At 38.2% G+C, this 25,735-nt stretch overlaps 2 protein-coding genes across 10 annotated transcripts in view; one reads left to right on the top strand and one right to left on the bottom strand.

Moving 5' to 3' along the window:
* The window catches only part of DCBLD2 (discoidin, CUB and LCCL domain containing 2), a 101,495-nt gene that overhangs the window by 65,962 nt on the left and 9,798 nt on the right, over window positions 1-25,735 (top strand). The window contains 10 exon segments of the mRNA XM_017854291.1: window positions 6,256-6,307; window positions 8,859-8,931; window positions 9,228-9,361; window positions 11,294-11,334; window positions 12,179-12,394; window positions 13,685-13,809; window positions 19,162-19,312; window positions 20,323-20,408; window positions 20,528-20,675; window positions 23,617-23,710. Coding sequence (XP_017709780.1) covers window positions 6,256-6,307; window positions 8,859-8,931; window positions 9,228-9,361; window positions 11,294-11,334; window positions 12,179-12,394; window positions 13,685-13,809; window positions 19,162-19,312; window positions 20,323-20,408; window positions 20,528-20,675; window positions 23,617-23,710 — 1,120 coding nt within the window.
* Window positions 23,729-25,735, bottom strand: part of ST3GAL6 (ST3 beta-galactoside alpha-2,3-sialyltransferase 6) — a 73,085-nt gene continuing 71,078 nt past the window's right edge. For 7 of the 9 annotated variants that reach the window (XM_017854276.1, XM_017854268.1, XM_017854277.1 and 4 more), the window contains one exon: window positions 23,729-25,308. In XM_017854276.1, the coding sequence (XP_017709765.1) occupies window positions 25,201-25,308 (108 nt within the window). In that variant the 3' untranslated portion in view covers window positions 23,729-25,200. Of the gene's footprint in view, window positions 25,313-25,735 lie in introns of all 9 variants that reach the window. The other 2 variants (XM_017854275.1, XM_017854272.1) reach the window with 2 other exon arrangements.

The raw sequence follows: 25,735 nt of genomic DNA, 5'->3' as shown, positions 1-25,735 counted from the left end.
ACTCCTGCCCGCCAGAGAACAACCCCCCTTTGACTGTAATTTTCCTTTACGTACCCAAATCCTATAAAACGGCCCCACCCTTATCTCCCTTCGCTGACTCTCTTTTCGGACTCAGCCCGCCCGCCCGCACCCAGGTGAAATAAACAGCCATGTTGCTCACACACAAAAAAAAAAGAAAAAAGAAAAAAAGCTCAGTATCATTGATCTTTAGAGAAATATAAATCAAAACCACAATGAGATACCATCTCATACCAGTCAGAATGGCTATTATTAAAAAGTAACACAATAACATGCTAATGAGGTCGTGGAGAAAAGGGAACACTTATATGCTGTTGGTGGGAGTGTAAATTCAACCATTGTGGAAGTGGAAATGAGTGGTGATTGCTGAGACAGCTAAAAGCAGAGCTGCCATTTGACCTAGTAATCCCATTACTGGGTATATACCCAAAGGAATATAGCACTCGTTATGTTTATTGCAGCAGTATTTACAATAGCAAAGACATGGAGTCAACCTAAATGTCCATTAATGGTAAACTGGATAAAGAAAATGTGGTACATATACACTATGGAATACTATGCAGTCATATAAAAGAATGAGATTATGCCCTTTGCAGGGACATGGATGGAGCTGGAGGCCATTAACCTCACAGGAAGAGAAAACCAAATACCACATGTTCTTTTAAGTGGCAGCTAAATGTAGCACATGGACACATAGAGGGGAACAATTGGCACTGGGGCCTACTGGAGGGTAGGAGCAGGGAGAGGAACAGAAACAATAACTGTGGGATGCTAACTAGGCTTAGTACCTAGATGACAAAAGATACAGCAAACCCCCATGACACAAGTTTACCTATATAACCTATATATAATCCTGTGTATAATCCTGTGCATATACCTCTGAACCTAAAATAAAGTTAAAAGGAAAACTACCTGTTGGGTACTGTGCTCACTCCCTTGGTGGTGGGGTCTGTACCCCAAACCTCAGCACCATGCAGTATACCTATGTAACTTGCACGTGTACCCCTGTGTCTAAAATAAAAGTTGAAATTAAATAATAAAATATCTGTATATAGAATTCATTAATTTTTCAGTGTATTCAGAGTTGTACAGTCATCACCATAGTCAATTTTAAAACATGTTTATCACCCTAAAGGAAATTCCTTAGTAGCAGTTATTCCCCATTTCTCTCCTCTTAACCCCCTGTGGTCCTAGGAAACCACGAGTCTACTTTTTATTGCTGTAGATTTGTCTATTCGAGACATTTCATATAAATGTATCATATAGTATGTGGTCTTTTGTGACTAGCTTCTTTCACTTAGCATATCTTCAAAGTGTATGCATGTTGTAGCATGAATCAGTACTTCATTTCTTTTTATGGCCAAATAATATTCCATTGTGTGTATATACACCCCATTTTGTTTATCCATCCATTCATCAGTTGATGAACTTTTGTATACAAATATTGGTGGGGATATAGGTTTTTAATTCTCTTGAGCATATACCTAATAGTGAGATTTCTGGGTCATATGCTAACTCTTGGTTTAGTATTTTAAGGAACTGCCAAACCATTTTCCAAAACAGCTGCACCATTTTACAATTTTACTAGTACTGCGTAAAGACTCCAGTTTCTCCACATTTTTGCCAGTGCTTGTTATGTCTTTTTTACTTTCGCCATCTAATGGGTGTATGGTGGTGTCTCACTGTGATTTTAATTTGCGTTTCCCTGATGGCTAATGATGTTAAGCATCTTTTTATGTGCCTGTTGGCCATTTGTATATCTTCTTTGGAGAAATGTCTGTTCATATCCATTGTCTGTTTTTAAATTGGTTCCTTTGTCTTTTTAATGCCACATGATGTTGTGTATTCTGAATATTAGATACATCTATTTTCATTGACATATCATTTGCAAATGTTTTCTCCCATTCTGTGTGCTATCTTTCTCTTTCTTAATGGTGTCTTGTGAAGTACAAAAGTTTTTATTCTTGATGAACTTCCATTTATTTTTATTTGTTCTCTTGTGCTTTTGGTGTTTTATCTAAGAAATCACTGCTTCATCCAGAGTTATGATACTCATATATTTTTTTCTAAAAGTTTTATAGTTTCAGCTCGAGTTTAGATCCACTTTATTTTGTATGTGGTGTGAGGTATGGGTCCAATTCATTTGTTTGCTTGGTGGATATCCAGTTGTCTCAGCATCATTTGTCTAAAAGATTATTCTTCTTCCCATTGAATTGTCTTGGCACCCTTGTTGAAACTCAGTTGACTATAAATTGGAGGGTTTATTTCTAGACTCTCAGTTCTGTTCCTTTGATTATGATAACATACATTGCTATTGAGAGGTGACAATGTGCTAGCAGCTCTCACTCTCAGCGCCTCCTCGGCTTCCAGCCTCCGCATCCACTCTGGGGGCGCTTGAGGAGCCCTTCAGCCCGCCACGGCACCGTGGGAGCCCCTCTCTGAGCTGGCTGAGGCCGGAGCCTCCTCCCTCTGCTTGCTGGGAGAGGTGTGGAGGGAGAGGCGCGGGTGGGAACCGGGGCTGTGTGAGTTCCAGCAGGTGCGGGCGCGGCCCGGTGGGTCCCACACAGGGAGCGGCCGGCCGGGTGCCGGCCCAGGGCAGTGAGGGCTTAGCACCCGGTCCAGCAGCTGCAAGGTTGCTCCGGGTCCCCCAGTAGTGCTGGCCCGCCCGGCTCCGCACTCAAATTCTTGTCGGGCCTTAGCTGCTTCCCCAGGGGGCAGAGCCCGGGACCTGCAGCCAGCCATGTCTGAGCTCTTCCCCCTGCGGTGGGCTCTCCCGGTGGCTTGAGCCTCCCGGACAGGCACCGCCCCCTGCTCCATGGCGCCCAGTCCCATCAACAGCTGAGGAGTGCAGGCGCGGATCGGAACTGGCGAGCAGCTCCACCTGCAGCCCGGGTGCAGGATCCACTGGGTGAAGTCAATTGGGCTCCTGAACCAGATGGGGACTTGGAGAACTTTTATATCTAGCCGGAGGATTGTATGTGCACCAATCATTACTCTGTGTCTAGTTCAGGGTTTGTGAATACACCAGTTGGTACTCTGTATCTAGCTAACCTAGTGGAGACTTGGAGGACTAGCACTCTGTGACTGTGTCTAGCACAAGCATTGTAAATGCACCAATCAGCACTCTGTGTCTAGCTCAGGGGTTGTAAATACACCAGTTGGTACTCTGTATCTAGCTAACCTAGTGGAGACTTGAAGGACTAGCACTCTGTGACTCTTGTGTCTAGCTCAAGGATTATAAATGCACCAGTCCGCACTCTGTGTCTAGCTCAAAGTTTGTGAATACACCAATTGGTACTCTGTATCTAGCTAACTCTGTGTCTGGCTGACTAGCACTCTGTGACTCCCTGTCTAGCTCAAGGATTGTAAACATACAAATCAGCACTCTGTCAAAATGGACCAATCAGCTCTCTGTAAAATGGACCAATCAGCAGGATGTGGGTGGGGCCAGATAAGACAATAAAAGCAGGCTGCCCCAGCTAGCAGCAACCCGCTCGGGTCCCCTTCCACACTGTGGAAGCTTTGTTCTTTTGCTGTTTGCAATAAATCTTGCTGCTGCTCACTCTTTGGGTCCACGCTGCCATTAAGAGCTATAACACTCACCACGAAGGTCTGCAGCTTCACTCCTGACAGCGAGATCACGAACCCACCAGAAGGAAGAAGCTCTAGACACATCTGAAGGTCTGAAGGAACAAACTCGGGATACACCATCTTTAAGAACTGTAACACTCACCGCGAGGATCCGCGCCTTCATTCTTGAAGTCAGTGAGACCAAGAACCTACCAATTCCGGACACACTATCAGAAATCTCTGGGGCAGATGGATTTTTTTGGAGCTAGACTGTGTTCTTATTAGCTGGGAGCATTGTAGTAATGACAGGTTTCTGGAAGGCTGTTTGCTTGGGAAAAGCTTTTAAGAAAGACATTTTAAACTTCTTAATTGCCTGCTGTATTTGATGTTGTTTTCTTTGCCTTTGTAGAGTCATAAAGGTCAAAGTGTATACTTAAGGCTTTCTTTATCTTCAGTCTTCTTGGCTCTCCTTGTAGCTATCCATTTTAAATCTTATTTTTCTCCTTTAGAGCTCTTTTGAGCTTCCGCGAAATTTGAGAGCAAGTTTAGTGAGTTGCACATTTGCATGGCATAGTTTTGGAGTCTTAGCACTCCATGGACTTAAAACCAAAGCCCTGGTCTGATCAAATAATCCATAGTTGACCAGATTTCTGGCATGTGGCTGGAAGGTGATGGGGCCAGCTGGCAATCTTCTTGTGGTTTAAGTGCCATTTTGGACCACACAGTACCTTTCATCCCAGGATATTAATCTTAGAAATTCAACTTCTAATCTTAGAAGTTGGAAGTTTTTTTGGTGGAGCAGAAAGTGGAAAATTGATTCTTGTTGATGCTAGGCAAAGATTGACAGGAATAACTAGAGTACCAGTAATTCAATTTGCCTGCTCTTCTGGTTGGTCAACTAGGTGGTAGTGAACCCCTATTTAGGCATCTATCCTCTTAAATTCCTAAAGCACAGATTAGCTTAACTATCATTCAAATGCCTGGTTTATAAATATTAATTTATACAGTTGCCTTGAAAATACCCCTTTCCTACTGGTACAACAGTTATTAAGCTCTAGTTCAAGACGCATTTTAGTTGAATAGTAAACACAAAATGTCTTCAGAATTGTAGCATAAAATGATCTGTGCTTGCTGTGGTAACCATTAATTTAACAAATATTTACATACTGTTCAGTGTGCTAGGAGCTATCTCCATCAGTATATTGGCCACCCTTGACACAGTTCTTTATTGAAGCATTTATATGTAAAATCTTTTGTGATTGCCTTGGGGTGTTCTTTCAGGTTTTCCTCCCTGCGGGTTAGTAAATAACTGGATTTAGCCAAACATGCTAATGATCAGAAAGTTTTATTCATCCATTGATTCAATAAATAAGCCTCCTGTATACCATATGCTGTTATTGCTACTGGAAATACAAAGGTGGGGACAAACAGCCTCAGGCTCTGTCTGGGGACTAGGCTTTTATAAAGTGATTTTGCTTATAACTCTATAATTACATCAACAAGTCAGGCTTACGTATAAACATAACACATGTTACCTTTGACAACACAGAATAGTCATCCATTTATTAAACAAAACTTAAGTGCCTACTATGTGCTAAAGGAATTTGACTTGTGAAGGTGAGGGACAGCTTCACAAGGCCAGCACTTGAAGACTGTGTACGCTGTGTTGAAGGCTTTGCTCTCTAGCCTAAGAGCAGAAGGAAGCCATTGAAATGGTGGGTTTTTTTGTTTTGTTTTTTTGTTTTTTGTTTTTTTAACCAAAACCACTTTTTACATAGCCTATGAACTTGGTCTTAATTGGAGGCAGATTAGCTCTTGCTCAGATGTATTGATTTCTAGGCAGAAAATGTTAAATTTAAGAAGTTTTGTTTCTTTAGAGCAATGCTACTCCAACTTCACTGTGCTTAAGAAATTACCAGGAGGACTTGTTAAAACAGATTTTTGGGCCCCACCTCCAGAGATTCTGTAAGTCTGGATGGAGTTCAAGAATTTGAATTTCTACTAAATTTCCAGAAGATGCTGATGCACCAGTCCTGTCTCTGGACCAGATTTTAATTAGCAGTTATTAATAGTTAGAGCCATAAAATTAACTCACTTTCTTTGTCATTGTTTTCCTTGTGTGCAAACAGCAGAGGATCATTTTTAGTTATATAATAACCGAGAAATATTTGTATGTGTGTGTGTGTAGCTGTATTTTACAGAAACCACTTTAAAGCTATAAATTTTACTTATCTATGCATGTTCTATATATATATATATATATAAATCACATATACATATATATGTGTATATGGTATGTGACTTCCTGAGGTGATGTAGTAAACAGTATTGAAGAGACATTGCTCCAAAAATCAAGAAACTTAATATCAGAAAGAAATTGTGATTAACAAAAATTGGTAAAGTTTTTAGGACCCGCTTGACAGTGCCATTGAGATTTTTGAAAATTAGAGCATATGTATGCTTGTGCCATGTTGTAACAAACCTGCACGTTATGCACATGTACCCTAGAACTTAAAGTATAATAATAATTTTTAAAAAAAGAAAAAAAATAAAAATAAAAAAAAAAGAAAATTAGAGCAGTACAGTTTGGAGTTCTGAGACACTTGGAGTTTCAGCAAGGTAATCCTGTATATTAATGCAATCAGTTTTTTATTTTTGTTTTTCTAGATCTAATTACTTGTTTGGACACTGCATCCAATTTTTTGGAACCTGAGTTCAGGTATGATCATATTTGTGACTTTTTTTTTTTTGCTTAAATGTTACTCTTCATTCACGTCTTCATTTTCATTCTGTATACTCTTAGGGTTAATGTATATTGTGTGATACATATCATTGTTCCGAGACTTCAATAAATTAGAGCTTATTTAAAGCTTATTTAAAGCATAAAACCATTTAGTTGCATGTTTACATGTTGCTTTTATTGTAGCATTTAGATCTGCAAAATGAAAGTATCATTTTAATATGCTTTGAAAGTAGAACTAGTTGCTTTTCAAAATCTGGCAAAACTGCTAATAAAAGTTGAAAAGGTATTTATCTTTTTTCAAAAAATTGAAAGAGCATGGTTTTGGCTGTTTAGACTTCTCCGGTGTTGTTACTCAAGTACCATTAATACTATTTTTCTTCTTTATGCCTTTATGCCTCTAATCGAGTTCCTATTTCTGTTTGCTGGCTGCCATTCACACCACTGCCCAGTTGTTTTCCAAATACATATCTGACCGTTTCCCTGCTTAAAAATCTTGAGAAACTACTTGTTATGAGAAAAAACAGTTGTCCCAATTTCCTTAACCTGGTCTTCTGGGTCTTCCACAAGCAGTCCTCAGGCCATTTTTCCAGTCTCATCTTATGTTCTCCATATTGAAATGACTCTGAGTTGTTTACACTGCTCTGAGCTCACAGAGCTTTTACCAGAAAACACTTGCCTCCTTTCTGCTCGGCAGATCATTCTCATCTTTAAAGAGCCATCTTACTAACTTCCTCCAAACTTACTACCACTTCCCCCTAGAACCTTAATTTTGTCTTCAAGAATGGTTCTGGGTGGGAAGGGTGCCCTCTTCAGCATTTGAGGGGGACCCTGGTTAGCTGGGGTAACCCTGGCGTCAGTGTATGGTAGACAGCTCTGGCAGAGGGTCAGCTGCACTCGCGCCACTCTCTAGCTCCACGATCTGCCACAAATCCGAGCTCCCATTGTCCCTCTCCGGGGCTGCTGTACTATCACCTAATGGCGTCCAGCCTCCACTCATGATTCCTTGCTATCTCTTTTCTCAGCAGCCAGAATCATCTTTTTTAAAAATACTAATCAGATTATGTATGTAAGCTGCCAAAATCCTTTACTGGCTTCCTAGTTTTACTTAGAAATATATTCCAGACTCCTCACCATAGCCCACAAAGCTCCTGCATTACCTGTCCAGTCTTCTCTCTGACTAACCTTAGTTTTGCTCTCTGACACCTACTTGCACTGCTGTCCTCACTTTCAAACACGCCCCAGGCCGTCCTGCCTCATGCTGTTCTCTTCCCTCTGACAAGTGTGCATTTCCCACCACTTGTTCTAGTGACATCCCTTAACCCACTGCTGAGGCTTCAGTTTCTAAGAGACCCACTCTGCCACCCCCATTCCCTGACTGGGGGCGGTACAGAGTCCTACGTAAGAGCACAGACTCCAGAGCCCATTTGCTACCTGCTAGCTGTGTGAATGGGCATACAGTTCCTTAATTTCCCAGTTCCCTAAAATGAGGACAACACTAGCATCTCCTCCATAGGGGTCTTATATGGATTACCCAAAGCACTTAGGGTGCTACCTGGCAATTCATTCAGTTTACTGAATTATTTTGTTACTTGTATTAAGTTAGATTTCTTCTGGTTATTTCAGCGTGACTTTTCGTCATAGCAGAATCAAAATCAATTCTTTGTGTAAGTATTGGTTTAACGTCTTCTGCCACTGGAATATAAACTCAGTGAGGACAGGGGCAATATTTGTTTGACTTTTGTAAACCCAGTACCTTGTACTGCCCTACACTCAACAGACAGCATAATAGACATTCAAATAAATGTGTTGGGTGGATGGGTAGCAGCGTGAGTGAATGTACCTCTTTTAATACAGCTTCAATTGGATCAATCGAGGGTTGGTAAAACATATGGCATATCCACAGAATAGAATATCATGTAGCTCTTAAATTTGATGAATAGGTCTTGTAGTAGAAACATGTCTACCATTCATTATGAAATAAAATAATCAAGGCAGTATGTAATAAGAAAAAAAATGTGGCAAATGTGTGAGTAAAGACACATTATATATGTATGGATGGAAGGAAGTGTAAAAGGGCTTTTTAGAACTGGTGGTCCTGGCCGGACACGGTCATTCACACCTGAAATCCCAGCACTTTGGGAGGCTGAGATGGGCGGATCACCTGACATCAGGAGTTTGAGACCAGCCTGGCCAACATGGTGAAACCCCATCTCTACTAAAAATACAAAAATTAGCCAGGGGTAGTGGTACGCACCTGTAATCCCAGCTACTCAGAAGGCTGAAGCAGGAAAATCTCTGAGACCCAGGAGGCGGAGGTTGCAGTGAGCCAAGAAGGTGCCATTGCACTCCAGCCTGGGCGACAGGAGTGAAACTCCGTGTCAAAAATAAGAACTGGTGAGTCGTTCAGGGTAGTGAAATTATGGTATTCACCTTAAACTGAAAAATGTGTCTGTGATATTTTTGGGGGTTGCTTTTTTCCCTGTAAAATGCAGCATTATGTAACCTTATGCTTGTTTTCATTTCTCAGTAAGTACTGCCCAGCTGGTTGTCTGCTTCCTTTTGCTGAGATATCTGGAACAATTCCTCATGGATATAGAGATGTAAGCTGGATATAAACTTATTTGAAAATTGTGATATAACTTTATTTTTTTAGAACTCCAGAGTAGTTAGAGGTGTGTTAATTATATATCCTTACCTTTTACTTTTTTAAAACATTTTTTAGTAATATGCGTTTTATTCTTTTTTTTCTGCTAAAACTATTGTGTTCCAGTATCAATAATCTATGTTTATGAAGAAACTGCCTAGATTAACTGATTTCTCGAGGAAGTAGAGTGTCTTGTTTATGAATTATTAAGAGAAAATTAAAAACGAATCTTTTCTTTTTCCCTTCCTTAAGTCCTCGCCATTGTGCATGGCTGGTGTGCATGCAGGAGTAGTGTCAAACACGTTGGGTGGCCAAATCAGTGTTGTAATTAGTAAAGGTATCCCATATTATGAAAGTTCTTTGGCTAACAACGTCACATCTGTGGTGTAAGTATATATGCAATTTAAAAAATATATGCTATCTATAATTAGCATTCTGGGTAGCAGTGGGCTAAGAACTAGCTAGATCTCAGCAATATCACTGTTAACGGTGTTCATGAAAGAACGTTTAGGCAGTAAGCACTCACATTAGCGTGCTCAGTGTCTATTTTTTGTTTTGTTTTGTTTTGAGACAGTTTCGCTCTTGTTGCCCAGGCTAGAGTGCAGTGGCGTGATCTCAGCTCACTGCAATCTCTGCCTTCTGGTTTCAAGCGATTCTCCTTCCTCAGCCTCCCAAGTAACTGGGATTACAGGTGTGTGCCACCATGCCTGTACAAAATAACTTTCGTATTTTTAGTAGAGACGGGGTTTCACCATATTGGCCAGGCTGGTCTCAAAACTCCTGACCTCGTGGTCCACCCGCCTCGGCCACCCAAAGTGCTGGGATTACAGGCGTGATCTGCCATGCCCAGCCAGTGTCTGCATATTTTGAAGAGTATAGGTGGTGTTGTACTACCTTAGCTTATTGTTCTTCAAAAATGTAGTCATTTGGAAGAGTAATGTGTTTCTTCTGTCTTTTCTAAGTGTTAAAGTCTACATACGAGTCTAGAAGTTTGTTGTGAGATCCTTATTTATTTTACAGATTGAAAGGCTTAACTACTGTGTTCCTTATAGTACATGGGGATTCAAGATAATTGAAATACTTTAAATATAAATTTAAATTTGACATAAAGTATTACATCATATGCATTATTGTGAATCTTCCTTTCATTCTAAGAGAATATTTTAAGGATGTATTTTCATGGTATCTATAGTGTTCTACTGTTTTACAAAACATAGAGTAGGCATCAAAAGCAGGAGAAGTTGAAATATTAAATAGAAATGCAGTGTTAGCAATCTGTTTTTATAAATCTTGTCTCTTAGATATGCTCAGTCTTTCAGACAACAACTAAGCCTAATTGAAACCAGCTTTTCTTCAGAGGTCCTAGGCCAATTTTCATTCAGAAGACTCGAGTATCATCCATATCCAGATTGCTATACAACAGGATTCAGCAAACTTGTTCTGTAAAGATCCAGCTAATAAATATTTTAGGCTTTACAGGCCACATGTCTCTGCATCTTATTCTTTTTTTGTTTTATTTACAGCTCTTTATTCTATTCTTAACTCACTGCTCATACAAAACAGGCCATGCATGGGCAGTCATTTGCCCATCCCTGGTATAGACTCAACTACCTTCCCTTTTTTTTTTTTTTTCTTGATTATTTTGTGCAGACCCTTTCATTCCTTTACCATGTTATACCTTTAGAAAGATTTAGTGTGTGTGAATTCTCTCTTTCATGCTTTAAAAAAGAAAACAGGGAAAAAATGCATCCTCTTGTAATGGTTTGCATGTTGGACTAAAGGCAGGAGTGTACACTGAGATTTCCTCTATGAGATGTTGATTTCTTCTTAAAAAAAAAAAGAAAAGAAAAGAAAAAGAAATCTATTAGTACCAACTTTTCTTACATTTATCCCAAAAAACTTGAGCCTCATTCCTTGAGAATTAGACCTTTTAGTGTAGCATTTGCCACAGAAAAGTGTTAAGAATCCATTTATTTCATGAAATAAAGTAGTGAGAGATTGACAGTAAACAATGAGTAAATAAATTATGAAAAAGAAGTACATATTAAAGATTACATAGAGAACATTTGCACAATCACATGTGAAACTGGGTGCTAGATACTGGTAGAGAAAGTTGTTTATGCTGATTTCAGAAGTTGTCCTGCTTAGAAATGAGACTTTTTCTAAGGAACAATATTAGTTGTCTTAATTTTTAGCCATACAGTCTTCTTGGTTCTTTTGTTGGGTGGGGAGAACCAAATCAAGAGAAAATGTTTCACTAAATATGCGGCAATCGTTTTATGTGAGTATCACCAAAAAAAAACCCTTCTCTCTTTCAGGGGACACTTATCTACAAGTCTTTTTACATTTAAGACAAGTGGTAAGCCTTTTATGGACTTTATAATTTTTTATTTATATAATTAATATTTTTGAACACTGTCAGGCACTGTGTCAATTGCTGATTTATTGTACTTTCTCACTTAGTTGTCATAATAACAACATAAGGTAAGATAGTTATCTAATAATACAATGAATAGAACAAATTGGAAGTTTTATATTTATAGAGAAATGGTCATATAAGCAAGAAAGGTTCCTTAAGAAAGATGACTTTAGAACTTGTCTGAAGAAGTAATCAATTCGTTCAACAGAAAATATTTACTGAGCGCCTTCTTTATGTGCCAGGCATTGCTCTGGTTCGAGTGATAGAGCAGCATTAAAGTGAACAAGATCCTGCCGTCCTGGAGATTACATTCTAGTAGTGAGAGATTGATGATAAGCAATGAATAAATTATTGTTTATAAATAATATACTGTTTACAATATGATAAAGATGTAGGAAAATAAAGAAGTAGAACTGAACCAAAGTTGGGAAGGGCCTTCATCCCAGGGAGGGCCTCAGGGAGATTGTAACATAGGCCAAAAACCTGAAGGAGATAAAGGAGTGAGTTACTCAGTTATTTGGGAAGAGTGTCCCAGGGAGAAGATAATGTAGCTCCATTAAACTAACAGTCATACTTGTAAATGAGCATGTTTGTAGGTTTCCTAATGATACACAAAGACATATGCCCAAGAAACACTTGCCTAGTTTTGAAATTTCTCTGTTACGGTGTATTATCAGCATAGTGTATGTTAATTAAAGATGGAATAGAAAGTTTTCAGTGAGCAGGTCTACATGCATTTTGAAATTATCCCTGGAAACCAAATTTAGTCTTTTCTTTGTTTCAGGTTGTTATGGAACCCTGGGGATGGAGTCTGGTGTGATCGCGGATCCTCAAATAACAGCATCATCTGTGCTGGAGTGGACTGACCACACAGGGCAAGAGAACAGTTGGAAACCCGAAAAAGCCAGGCTGAAAAAACCTGGACCGCCTTGGGCTGCTTTTGCCACTGATGAATACCAGTGGTTACAAATAGATTTGAATAAGGAAAAGAAAATAACAGGTTAAGAGATACAATTTTCTAGAGCAATTTGTAACACTTATATTTGAAAAACTGGTAACATCTAAGATTTTCAGAGAAAATTAAGACATTAAAATTTTAATTATATGGTTTTATGTGTTCTTCACTGATGTTAATATTACTGGAGACACATTTAATGAAACGTGGCAGAGAAAAGGAGTTATTTGTGTTGGTCAGGGTTCTCTAAAGGGACACAATGGATAGGACAGATGTATATATAAAAGGGAGTTCATTAAGGTATATTGACTCACATGATCACCAAGTAAAGTCCCACAGTAGGCCATCTGCAAGCTGAGAAGCAAGGAAGCCATTTCGAGGTCAAAACCTCGTAGGGAAGCCGACAGTGCAGCTTTCATTCTGTAGTCAAAGGTCCAAAAGTCCCAAAGCTGAGAACTTGGGAGGGTGATGTTCAAAGGCAGGAAGCATCCAGCATGGGAGAAAGATGTAGACTGGGAGACTTAAGCCAGTTTAGTCTTTTCACGTTCTTCTGCCTGTTTTTATTCTGGCGGTGCTGATGCTGATTAAATGGTGCTGACCCAGATTGAGGGTGGGTTTGCCTTTCCCAGTCGACTGACTCAAATGTTAATCTCCTCTAGCAACACCCTCACAGACATACCCGGGAACAATACGTTTCATCCTTCAATCAAGTTGACACTCAGTATTAACCATCACGGTATTTAATTCGTAATGGCTTTTTGTTTCCATTGTACTGAAACTCTTTTTTAAGGTAGTGTTTCAGTAAAGTGGTCTTGAGACATCTAAAATAACAATCTCTTACAGTCATTAAGAAAAATTTGTTAAAGGAGTCCATTTTAAATGATGAGATCATCAATTTTCCACATGTGCAGAGTATAAATTTAATTTAGGGGAACTTAGCAAATGGTCAGAATAATTGGTTGGGATTGGTTTAATTTTGTTAAAATATTTATTTTGTTTTGGTACTGTAAATAATACTAATACTCATCTTTAATCTGTTCATTCCCAGGAATCATCTTACCCAGTAGTCAAAATCTATTTTACGACATTATAAACACAAGACACCAAAATAGAACAGTTCTTTACTTAATGCACACCCATAATTCTCCCTATCTCTCCAAGGGAATAAGGCCAAGGATTTAGTAATTGTTATGATGAAAACGTGCACTTGGATATGGAAATGAGCCATAATTAGAAATTTTTGAGCTGTGCATTTCAAGTGTTTATACTTTGATGCTGAACAAACTTAGAGAAGCAGACCATGTGCATTAATGAAAGCAACTCTTCATTCCCCAGGCATTATAACCACTGGATCCACCATGGTGGAACACAATTACTATGTGTCTGCCTACAGAATCCTGTACAGTGATGATGGGCAGAAATGGACTGTGTACAGAGAGCCTGGTGTGGAGCAAGATAAGGTAAAATGATTACCAAGGTATTTTTAAAAAACATTTTTAAAATGGGCGGTGGCCAAAAGTCACAGAGCTCTCCTGTATAAAAGAGATGTAGAAGTTAAGAACATCTTATACTACCCTCTTGCGGTTATTTTAGGTAGTGTTATTGGCCTTACTCTTCTGACTTTAGAAAATTCTCAGTGGTTCTAGGTTCCTTTTGGTGATTGTAATGGTGAGTACTTTTATGATTTTTGTCATTGAATTTTTAATTAAATTGTTCAGACACTTTATTAAGAAAATCTAAAAGGGACCTCGTAATTTCTTATTTTATGAAGCTTTTACAATTCACCGGATGATGGAGAGCCTTTGTTCCCAGATTGCTACTCTGTAGGCAAGAGGTAAAAAAAAGAATAAAGCTGAAAACCAACATGCATTAAATTATGGGATATTATAGACTTGAAAATTCATCTGAAGATCATCTCACCAACTTTCATCTGGGAAACTTCTGTTTTTTCTTCCATGAAGAATTGCTCTAGCATCTAATTATAATTATGGAATCTTTGTTTTAGTTAGAACAAATTATGAAGATGCTGGAATGAGCCAGAGGAAATGATAAGGGGTGGGGAGCAGGCAGAGATGGATCTTATTCAGATGTGTAAACCTTTGATCTTTAAATGGAGGAGTCCTCGTGCCTAAGGAAGATAGATGTCTCCCATCAGTATCGAAACTATGGGGCTGGGCATGATGGCTCACTCCTGTAATCCCAGCACTTTGGGATTGCTTGAGCTCGGGAGTTTGAGACCAGCCTGGGCAACATGGCAACACCCTGTCTCCACTAAAAATACAGGAAATTAGCCAGGCATGGTGGCGCATGCCTGTAGTCCCCGCTTCTTGGGAGGCTGAGGTGGGAGAATCACGTGAACTCAGGAGGTTGAGGCTGCAGTGAGCTGTGATCACTCCATTGCAATCCAGTCTGGGTGACAGAGGGAGACTGTCTCAAAGTGGAAAAAAAGAAGTGAAACGATGACATTTTTTCAAACTTTCCTGAGTTTGATTTTGATTATATATTTTATTTTTTATCATGTATGATTTGCTAAAAAGTCTTCCATTACTACTTTTCTCATCTCTCTGTTCAAAAACCTCCAGGGGCTCATTATCTTTCATATGCATCTTAACTCCTTGCTTTTATTCAAGGCCTCTTTCTTCTCTTCTCCTTGGCGTCACATGAACTTCATCTTTGGTGAGCCTCTCCCTGTTACAATAACAATACCGTCTGCATACATATCTTCTACTTCATGCCCCTGAACTTGACTGCTCTTTATTCCTACCATGTCCATATTTATTTGTATCACATTTATTGTGCTTGTGGAATATAGCTAAATTTTTGGCATTTTAAGAATTGTTCAGGCTTATACTATAAAAACTTCTAACAACATTAAATGATATTGCTGAAAAGATTCTTTGTTGCATTCATTTTTGAAAGGTAATTTCTCTAAGTGTAGAAATCTGGGTTGGCCAGTGGTTTTTTTGTTTTTGTTTTTTCCTTTCAATAATTGAAATATGTTGTCTGCTGTTTGCTGGCTTGCATTGTTTTTGACAAGAATTCTGCCATTATCTCTGTTCCTCAATATGTGATTCATCTTTTTTTCTGTGGCTCCTTTTAAGGTTTTCTTTTCATCATTTGTTTTAAGCAGTTTGATTGATGTGGCTTTGTAATCTTTTTCTTCCTTTTTTTTTTTTTTTTTTTTGCTTGGGGTTCTTTGAGCTTTTTGGATATGTAGGTTATGATTTGTATCAAATTTAGAAATTTGTAGTTCTTTTTTTTTTTCAAGTATTTCCCTTCCCTAATTCTAATTTTATGAATATTATGACCCTTAAAGGTATCTCACCATTCACCAATGCTCCGTTCTTTATTTTTTTCAGTCTTTTTCTCTTTGTGTTTTAGTTTGAAAGTTTTCTCTTTTGTCTTCAAGTTCACTAATCTATTCTTCTGAATTGTCTAATTTGTTAATCCCATCCAATGTCTTTTTATGTCTGATACTGTACTTTTCACCTCTAGATGTTCAGTTTGGAGGTTTTAAGATGTCTCCAATGTGTCTATGCTTTTCTCTATCTCTGGAACATGGAGCATATATAATAGCTCTTTTAATATCCTCATCTGCTAATGTTATCCTATGTCATATATGGGTCTTTTTATATTGATTGATATTATGGATCATATTTTACCTGCCTGAATTTTTTTTATTGGATGCCAGACATTGTGTTACATTGTTTGGTACTGGGGTTTTTTGTTATTATTACTCTCTTAAATATTTTTGAGCTTTATTCTGGGATGTAATTAAGCTACTGGAAACAATGTGATCTTTTCAAGGCTTGCTTTTAAACCTCATTAGGCAGGACCTGGACAGCCTTTAATTTTCTCACTTTTCTCCACCACTGAGACAATACTGTTCTAAGTACTCACTGCAGTGTCCCATGTATTATGAGGTTTCTCTGTTCTACCTGTTGGCAGTGTAAGGAATTCCCAGAGCTAGGGAGCTCTGAGACTTGTCCTGCTGACTTCTTCCAGTGTTTCTTTTACTGGCCATAGCTCATTTCTTTACACGCAGCTGAAGATTTAAGGGAAAACTCCTTATACATCCTAGAAGTGCCTCTCTCTCACACACACACTCTATCTTTATAGTTCTCTTCTCTCCTAATCTCTGCCTACAAATTCTAGCTACCTTGTTGGCCTCCCACTCTCAGCTCTGTCTCCGCAACTCAGTGAGAACGGCAGGCTCTGTTAGGGATCTCTCTCCCTGCATTGTGGCCTGGAAACTCTCTACAGACAGTACTGGGACAATAAATAGCAGGCCTCACCTTATTTGTTTCCCTTCTCTCGGTCATGATTGCCCGAGGCAGCCTGTTGTCCACAGTCTGAGAACCATTGTTTCATATATATTAGCCAGTTTCTCAGGTATGTTTAGCGCGGAACGGTAAGTCTAGTCCTTTACTCTCACGGTCAGAAATGCAAGTCCTCACATTGGATTGTATGAATTAACAGACTTTTCCCACTCATCTAAGTCCATTTGCTCCCTCATCACCTTCAACTCAAGGGTAATTGGTGTATTCATTTTACCCTTTTCTGAGCCTGCACATGTGCATGAGCACACAGAGACTGCATTTGGTTTTGTTTTCAGAAAATCGGATTAGTATATATACAATTTGTTTTCATAATATGTCACTTTCTAACATTATACCATATTTATGTGTAGTAATCAATAAAATTTCAGTTTCTTGAGGGTGGGAACTGTAGCATCCATATCCATTTTCTCTTCATAACACCTCACATACTTCCCTATACATGCACATTCTCAGTAAATGCTCATAGGTTGACGATAGCAAATCTTTTTTACTCAGTTTTTATAAAACTGAGACAGCAATATAGGGGAAGATCTTAAAGATAGTTTTTATGTGTTAAAGTAATAATTTGTTATCACCCCTGTTCCACCAATATAGTAAGAATGAAAATAATTACCTTTCATTTTATTTCAGAGTAATATCTGAGGAAATCACGGGAGCTCACTAGCATGGAAGCTATTATAACTGCAAAACAAACTTTTTAGGAAATGAAGGATATTAACACATTTTTCAAGATGTATAGTCTAATGCCAAGTGAATTAGCCAAAAAGAGATAGAGCCACAATACTTGGAAATAACTTGATTGAGAAGTTAAACGTTTACTTAATCTCACCTTAGCTGATTAAAAAAAAAAATCACTTTGATTTTAGGCAATATATTTATTAATTATTAATTAGACTTATTAATTAATGGTCTTTAGAAACTACCTAGTTGATCTGACCAAGAGAACAAACAGAGCTCTTTTTAGCTTATTGGAGGCTATACTTGAGTCAGAAGACCCAGAGTCAAGTTGCTGCCCTGTCATTGACTAGCTGTGCAATCCACTTACAGATTCCTGTGCCCCTCCTATTTCATAGGGTTGTCTGAATTAGTTGCATTGAAATGTTTTATAAATAATTAAGTGCTGGTCCATTATAAGATACTATCATGATTTGCTTGAAGTAGAATGAGACTCACCTAAACTCATATTTTTACCTAGGGATTATTTTTATAATGCATTTGTTGCTATTTAGTTACAATCATTAAATTAGTCACAGGTCAAGCATGGTAGCTCACACCTGTAATTCCAGCACTTTGGGGGAGGTCTAGGCATGAATATTGCTTGAGGGCAGGAGTTTGAGACCAGCCTGAACAACGTAGCAAGACCCCTTTCTACAAAAATAAAAGGTCACCAGGTGCAGTGGCTCACTCCTGTAATCCCAGCACTTTGGGAGGCTGAGGCAGGTGGATCCCTTGAGGTCAGCATGGTGAAACCCTGTCTCTACTGAAAATACAAAAATTAGCTGGGCGTGTTGGTGCACACCTGTAACCCCAACTACTCAGGAGACTGAGGCAGGAGAGTTGCTTGAACTTGGGAGGAAGAGGTTGCAGTCAGCCAAGATCGCGCCACTGCACTGTAGCCTGGACAACAAAGCGAGACCTCTTCTCTGAATAAATAAATAAATAAATAAATAAATAAACAAATAAATAAATATTGCCACACATGTTGGCATATGCCTGTGTAGTCCTAGCTACTCAGGAGGCTGAGGTGGGAGGATCGTTTGAGCCCAGGAGTTCTAGGCTGTATTGCACTATGATCCTGCCAATGCATTCCTTGGATGACAGAGCAAGACTCTATCTCTAAAAAAATTAATAATTTAAGCATAAAATAGCATTTCAAAGTCACTTCTAGTTTAAATAGCAGCATGGAACGAAAACCAGGATTATAATAGGAGAGCTGTCTTTATGCAGTTTATCCAGTAGGTGGAGGTATGTACCTGTTATATGTTTGTTAGTATATGTTCCTTAGTATATGTTCACCTTTTCAACCTGTTGAGAGAAAAATTATGAAAACTACACAAGCAAAATATTTCCCCTAAGACCTGGCATGATCAATTTTGTTTTACTTTAAAAATTAATATATTTAAATAGTTGCTAATTCCACACGACTAGAGTTACTGATTTATTAATAGGATAAATTGTCTCACTGGATTTGAAACCTTTTACCCAAATGCCAAGTTAGCCCTGTTGTTAAGTTCTTAAATCATCTTAAAATCATTTCTATATTATTTTCTTTTATAAACTTTTGATAAAATGTGCAGCATCTTAATAGTTATCCAAATTGTGATTATTTTCTTAAAAATTAATCCTTATTGTCCTACTTTACAGATGTAATTTAAGGCCTAGAGCAAAGAACAAAAACATGTTTAAGTGGAGAAATTTAGCCCTAACCGCTGTTGATTTAAAGTACCAATTTTTTTGTTGCTTTTTTTAAAGGTATTTCAAGGAAACAAAGATTATCACCAGGATGTGCGTAATAACTTTTTGCCACCAATTATTGCACGTTTTATTAGAGTGAATCCTACCCAATGGCAGCAGAAAATTGCCATGAAAATGGAGCTGCTCGGATGTCAGTTTATTCCGAAAGGTAAAGAGGTGGTGTGTTTAAGATATGTTACTTTTACTGGATTGCCAATTTAAAATGACTTTGCTGTTCTCAGAGAGAATAATTAATAATGTGAGTGTTTTTCTGGTTAAACTCTAATTACAATATCTTCTTAAAGGGATTTTAAAAAAATAAATGGTTACCATATTAAAAAGTTACTTATCAGAATGGTTTCCAAAATTATAAGTGGAAGAAGAAATAGCATAATTCATGAGATAATGTAAATGAGATCACTTTCCAAATTTAGTCTCAATCGTAATAATTTTAAATCAGGTCTCATGTACTATAATATTTGTTTAACATAAGCATGAAAGATTGTAACAATACATTTAAAGCAAGAATAATTTATCTCAATATTACACATTTTAATATACTGTTTACTGTTGTACCCCCAAAGGCTACCACAGTGCCTGACACATCGTTGACCTCCATAAATAATTATTAAATGAATTGAATAAAGTGGATGACTCCTTTATAGCTTTAGCATTCAACATCACTTTCCACCCCATTATTCTCCTTCCTAAGATTATTTTCAGATGATTTAGTTATTTAAAACTGAGAAATCCTGGCATATTTGTGCATTTATTGCAGAGTATAATGTTTATCCTTCCAATATATTTCTCGCTGAGAGTTAAAATTATTCTGCAGAATTAAATAGNCCTGACACATCGTTGACCTCCATAAATAATTATTAAATGAATTGAATAAAGTGGATGACTCCTTTATAGCTTTAGCATTCAACATCACTTTCCACCCCATTATTCTCCTTCCTAAGATTATTTTCAGATGATTTAGTTATTTAAAAACTGAGAAATCCTGGCATATTTGTGCATTTATTGCAGAGTATAATGTTTATCCTTCCAATATATTTCTCGCTGAGAGTTAAAATTATTCTGCAGAATTAAATAGAAAATATTGAAGACATTGAACATTACTTCTTTTAACTATGCATTTTAAAACAAAATGTTTAAATTTTCTAAACCATTTTCAAGGTCGTCCTCCAAAACCTACTCAACCTCCACCTCCTCGGAACAGCAATGACCTCAGAAACACTACAACCCCTCCAAAATAGCCAAAGGTATGCCTGTTTTAATGGGAGAATTTGATATTCCTTGGATTTATTGTGCAACTTTCCAAAATATATTAAAAGTATTATCAAATAAATTTATGTTAATCAAGTTGGTACAGATTAAAAAGAGCTTTTAAAACTTTTTTAAAGGTCGTGCCCCAAAATTTACGCAACCACTACAACCTCGCAGTAGCATTGAATTTCCTGCACAGACAGAACAAACAACTGCCAGTCCTGATATCAAAAATACCACCGTAACTCCAAATGTAACCAAAGGTATGCAAACATGAAAATGAACGCCTAGTACATAGGGTATTGTTTTGTTTTTAACTAAAGTTTTCACGGGCATTTTTAAACCGTCAGTTTCTTTTCTTCCAACTATAGTTTTAAGTATAGCCAAAAAAAAAAAAAAGTGATTTTCTTTCATTGGAAAAGACTGCATTGATCTAAGTTAGTCTCTGCTGCCGTGTAGAATTGCTCTTTAAATATTTAGAGGAGGCCACTGTGTTGCAGGCTTCCTCTTGTGATCTGTTTTTCCTTACAGCTAAACATGTTGACTCTCAGGTTTAGAAATACAGTATTTTCTAGAAATAACTGAAATCATAGCAGGAAACAAACGTGTTTCCCTTGATAATATATTAATTTGATGGATAGGGTACTTGATGGCAACAAGGGAAAAATAAAACCAGAATTTTAGTGGAAACTAATTGTTAAAAAATACTCTGAGTTAACATATTCATTAAAAAAAAAAAAAAACTTTGGTCTCTTTTAAGTGTTTGCAATTGTATTTTTTAAGATTATAAATACAAATTTATTAGAATTTACTTTCAAGTTTTGTTATCAGTGATAAATAAGGTCTCAAAATATATAAAACATAGTAGTCTTACTAGTTGTTGAAAAACAAAATTTCAATTGAATTCAAAAAAGTGTCAGTGTCATAGTAGACTAAGTATTAGGGTTTCAGCTTACACAGTTTCAGGAAAGTGCAGAGAGAGAAAGCAATTCATTCAGAGTAATTTATGCCACCTAGAACTTCAGTCATTCTCATTTTTTGAAAGTTTGCCTGGATTCACATAACTTTCTCTGACTTGCCCAATGAGAGAACCAAGAGTTCCCAGAGGCAGGAGATCCTCAGCATCTTTTAGCTGCTTACCAGTTGTCAGAAGGCATGTACTTAGGCAGAATCCCAGACCACATGCCTGAACGGAGATCAGTCACTGAAAAGTGTTGCTCATCTTAAAATCTGATTGCATCTTAGAACCTCAAGGCTAAAAGAGTCCTTAAATAATTTCCTTCCGGAATTAGGATCCCTGTATGCCCAAAAAGAATAATAAAGAATGAGCTGGTCTTCTCAGAGACCTCCTGTCTCTTTTTTGGGGGGATGGTAGTATATGAACTTATTTTTTGAACCTAAGAAGATGTTTTAAAGCCTCTGATTAAATCACACAGCATCCATCTAAACTTGAGTGTCCTCTCTAGTCTCACAAATCTTACGGAAAAAGCACATTTACTGTTGTGAATTCTGAGTACTTTCTAATCTAAGTCATTATTTCTGTTTACACACTTCTCCATTTTTACAGCTAGGCTGAGAGTGATTTCATGGAAAAGATTATGTCATGGTCAGATTTGTGCCTCTGTAGTTTCCAGGTCCTCCCTCAGTGGGGCCCGTGGCACCAGCTGGCTGTCCTTCTGAAAGGCTGTAGTAGCTCTTCTGTCTGTTCTCAACTGTAGCTATTTTAAATATTCCCCTTATTTTCAAACCCTTCACCCTGATATCTTCACCCACTCTCAGTTACTGCTCCAACTTCACAGAGAAAGTAGGGAGTTTCCTTCCAGTGAAACTCCCTTTTTGTGGTGCCTACAAACCTATCTGTAGCCTCTGTTCACTGCAGTGAAAAGGGGGCTTCTTTATGTTGCATAAGGCTGATTATATCACCTGTGCCCTGGTTCGCCTCCATCCACCTCTCAGGGACCTGATCTTACTGATTATCCTCTCCCTCTCCTATATCTTCAGCCTGTCTCTCTTTTGAATACAGTTGTTTTAAGGAATAAAGAAGATGCTGCAGATTAGACTCATTGCAGTGTCCAACTCTGAGCCCCCAGTAAATATCAGCAGGTGCTGCTATTGTCATCTTCATGGCAAGTAGGGGGTTGAGGGACAAAGGAATAAACTAATATCCCAAATGACCTTAGGCAGATCATTTTCTATATCTGGGCCCAGAATTCCTTATCTCTGGAGTGAAATTAGGGGATTAAATTATCCCAAAATCTCTCCTAGTTCCAGCATGTGCTGGCTTCTGACCTGTTCACACACACATTTCCAATTGACTTTCTTAACACCACGTTGTTACCTTCCCATATATATATGAATGCTTTGCCATTATGATGTAACATCATTTCAATTGCTGGATTATTTTCTCTTGTAAGGAGGATACCATGATTTATTCCCTCTCATTTTTGGGCATTTGGATTATTTCCAATTTTTCACCCTTATGCAGAAACAGGGAGAACATCTTTAAGGATACATCTTTTTTTAGTTTCTGAGAGTAAATTCTAGGCATGGAATTGCCAATAGATTTTGTGCATATTGCCTAAAATGCCAATCAGTGAGATAGTATCAGTTTATATTTCCATTAAAAAACACCTGTTTCCCAGTAGCCTCTTCATCAATTCGTTGTTGTTTTAAATATTTGCCACGTTGATTAGCAAAAGTAGTATTTTGTTCTTGTTTTAACTTTTTTTGTGTTGGTTGTTTAACTTATATTTCTTTGATTACTAGTGAGGCTAACATATTTAATGGTTACTTGTATTTTTTAATGTACTGCTAGTTAATCTCTACTGATTTTTCTCTTAAATGTTTGGATTTGATTTGTAATGCCGTACATTATAATAATTATTTACAGTAACTCTTCACATATGTAGAAAATATATTTTCCCAATTTTCATTTGTCTTTCAATTTTATTTCAGTGACTTAAAAACTTAGGAAAATTTCAAATCTATACACAGATGGAATGAATAATGTAACAAGCATTTGTGCATCTGCAAAAACTGTATTCTGCAGTTACCACCACATGCCCAGTCTTGACAAATAATGTTTATGGTATTTCTGTGAGGTAGAAAAATGTTGAAAGATGATGTGGTTAATTTTCCCTAGTGATTTCTGCCTTTGGTGTTAATATGGCTTTTGTTTGTCTGTTTTTGTCTTTGTAACTTCAGATGTAGCACTGGCTGCAGTTCTTGTCCCTGTGCTGGTCATGGTCCTCACTACTCTCATTCTCATATTAGTGTGTGCCTGGCACTGGAGAAACAGGTTAGTACATAACTAGTTCACCTGAGCCCAAAACCACCAAATGTGAAGTAGAAGCTAAATATAGAATATGAACTACATACAGTGTTTACCTGTTTGAGAGTAAGAGTTAAGGTAGTTATTAGAATGAAAATTTCATGCTTCTCCTTTATTCCCATTAAAAATAAGTAAGTTCAGTTCCACAATCAGTTACTAAGTACCTTTTTTGTATCAAGTTCTGCATTATACACTGGGATATGTACATTAATAGGAACAATTTCTGACACATGATAGTTACATTTACTTAAAGAACGAGACACAATTCCTTTCTCTGAAGTGTTTAGCAGGGGTGACTAACAAGAAACTATGTCATGTGGTTTGATGAGTTATTTATGTTTTACTGAGGAGAACCATGAGAATTAACTGAAATTTTTTCTTCAGTAAAGGGGAATCCTCAAGTTTGACTTGCTTTGCCTTAAAGGAATTGTAGTTGGCTAGGTAGAGGAAGGTAGATGTCTTTGTTTGGGCTGCTATAAGAAAATACCATAACCTGGGTGACTTATAAATAATAGAATTGATTTCTCACAATTCTGGAGGCTGAGAAGTCCAAGATCAAAACACTGCAGACGCAGTGACCAGTGAGGGCCTGCCTTCTGGCTCATTTGTCGACAGTGCCTTCTTGCCCAATCCTCACATGGTGGAAGGGATCAACAGGCTCTCTCAGGCCTCTCCTGTAAGGGCACTAATCCCATTCATGAGGACTCTCCCTTCATGACCTAATCACTTACCAAAGCCCCACTTTCTAATACGATCACTTTGAGGATTAGGATTTCAACATACGAATTTTGGAGAGATGCATATATTTAGACCATAGCAGTACAGAATGGCCCAAACTGAGCGAATTGTTTGAGTGAAGGCACAGAGATACAGAATGTAGGCAAAATAGTGAGTCATCGCATGTACATGTGGCATGGGAGAGTCCTAAGAAGTAACCATAGAGGTGCAGTCTGGGCCTGGATCAGGAAAGGCTTTTCTGGAAGAGAGAAATTTAGATTTTATTCTATGGATGGAAAGTCATTGAGTGTTAAGCAAAGAGGTGATATTGTCAGATGATCATACAAAGATGGTGGCAGTTTTGAAGGTAGATTGAAGAGGAGGGAGGCTGAGAGACTTAGCAAGATGAGTTAGGAAACCACTTAGGGCGGGCAGGCACATAACACGCTGATTCTAGGAAAGGGAGAAGAGTTGAAGAGGAGATGTTTCCCAGTAGCATTGACAGGATGCATGACTAGTTGCCTAGTACGGAAGAAGTGATACAGGAGGAATCTGAGGTTTCTAGCTTGTGCAGTTAGACCAGTCATGAGTTGAGATAACAGAGCAGGAGGGACAGGTTTGGTGGAGAATGAGAATGACTTCATGTGTTCAGCCATTCAACAAATATTTGAATACTTGACTCTTACCCTATCCCAAGTATTGAGCCATGTGCTGGGTATTCCAGTGATGAACGCCAAAGCTTACAGATTAGGAACAGGTGCAACGCAAAAAAAAACTCCCAGCTGTAACACCAGCCATAGAATATATGCCATGGGAGGAAGCTGGCGGATCCCACCTTCATGAGCAGGCTGTCTGAGCAGAGACACAGTGCGTTAGTATGAGAACAGTAGGAAAAGGAAAGAGCTTTAGGGAATGCCAAAGAGGAGAGAGCATGATGCATTTAAGGAACTTAGCAACAGCAGTGATAATAGTGATGAGGCCCGCAGCAGCAGTAGCTAATTTTTATAGAAAATTGAATGCTGGCCGGGCGCGGTGGCTCAAGCCTGTAATCCCAGCACTTTGGGAGGCCGAGACGGGCGGATCACGAGGTCAGGAGATTGAGACCATCCTGGCTAACACAGTGAAACCCTGTCTCTACTAAAAATACAAAAACTAGCCGGGCGAGGTGGCGGGCGCCTGTAGTCCCAGCTACTCGGGAGGCTGAGGCAGGAGAATGGCGTAAACCCGGGAGGCGGAGCTTGCAGTGAGCTGAGATCCGGCCACTGCACTCCAGCC

The sequence above is a fragment of the Rhinopithecus bieti genome, unplaced genomic scaffold (assembly GCF_001698545.2).
Source record: "Rhinopithecus bieti isolate Rb0 unplaced genomic scaffold, ASM169854v2 scaffold_38527, whole genome shotgun sequence".
In the NCBI taxonomy this organism is placed as follows: domain Eukaryota; kingdom Metazoa; phylum Chordata; class Mammalia; order Primates; family Cercopithecidae; genus Rhinopithecus; species Rhinopithecus bieti.
Note: the sequence above shows the minus strand (reverse complement) of the source record. Positions and strands in the feature narration are given on the sequence as shown.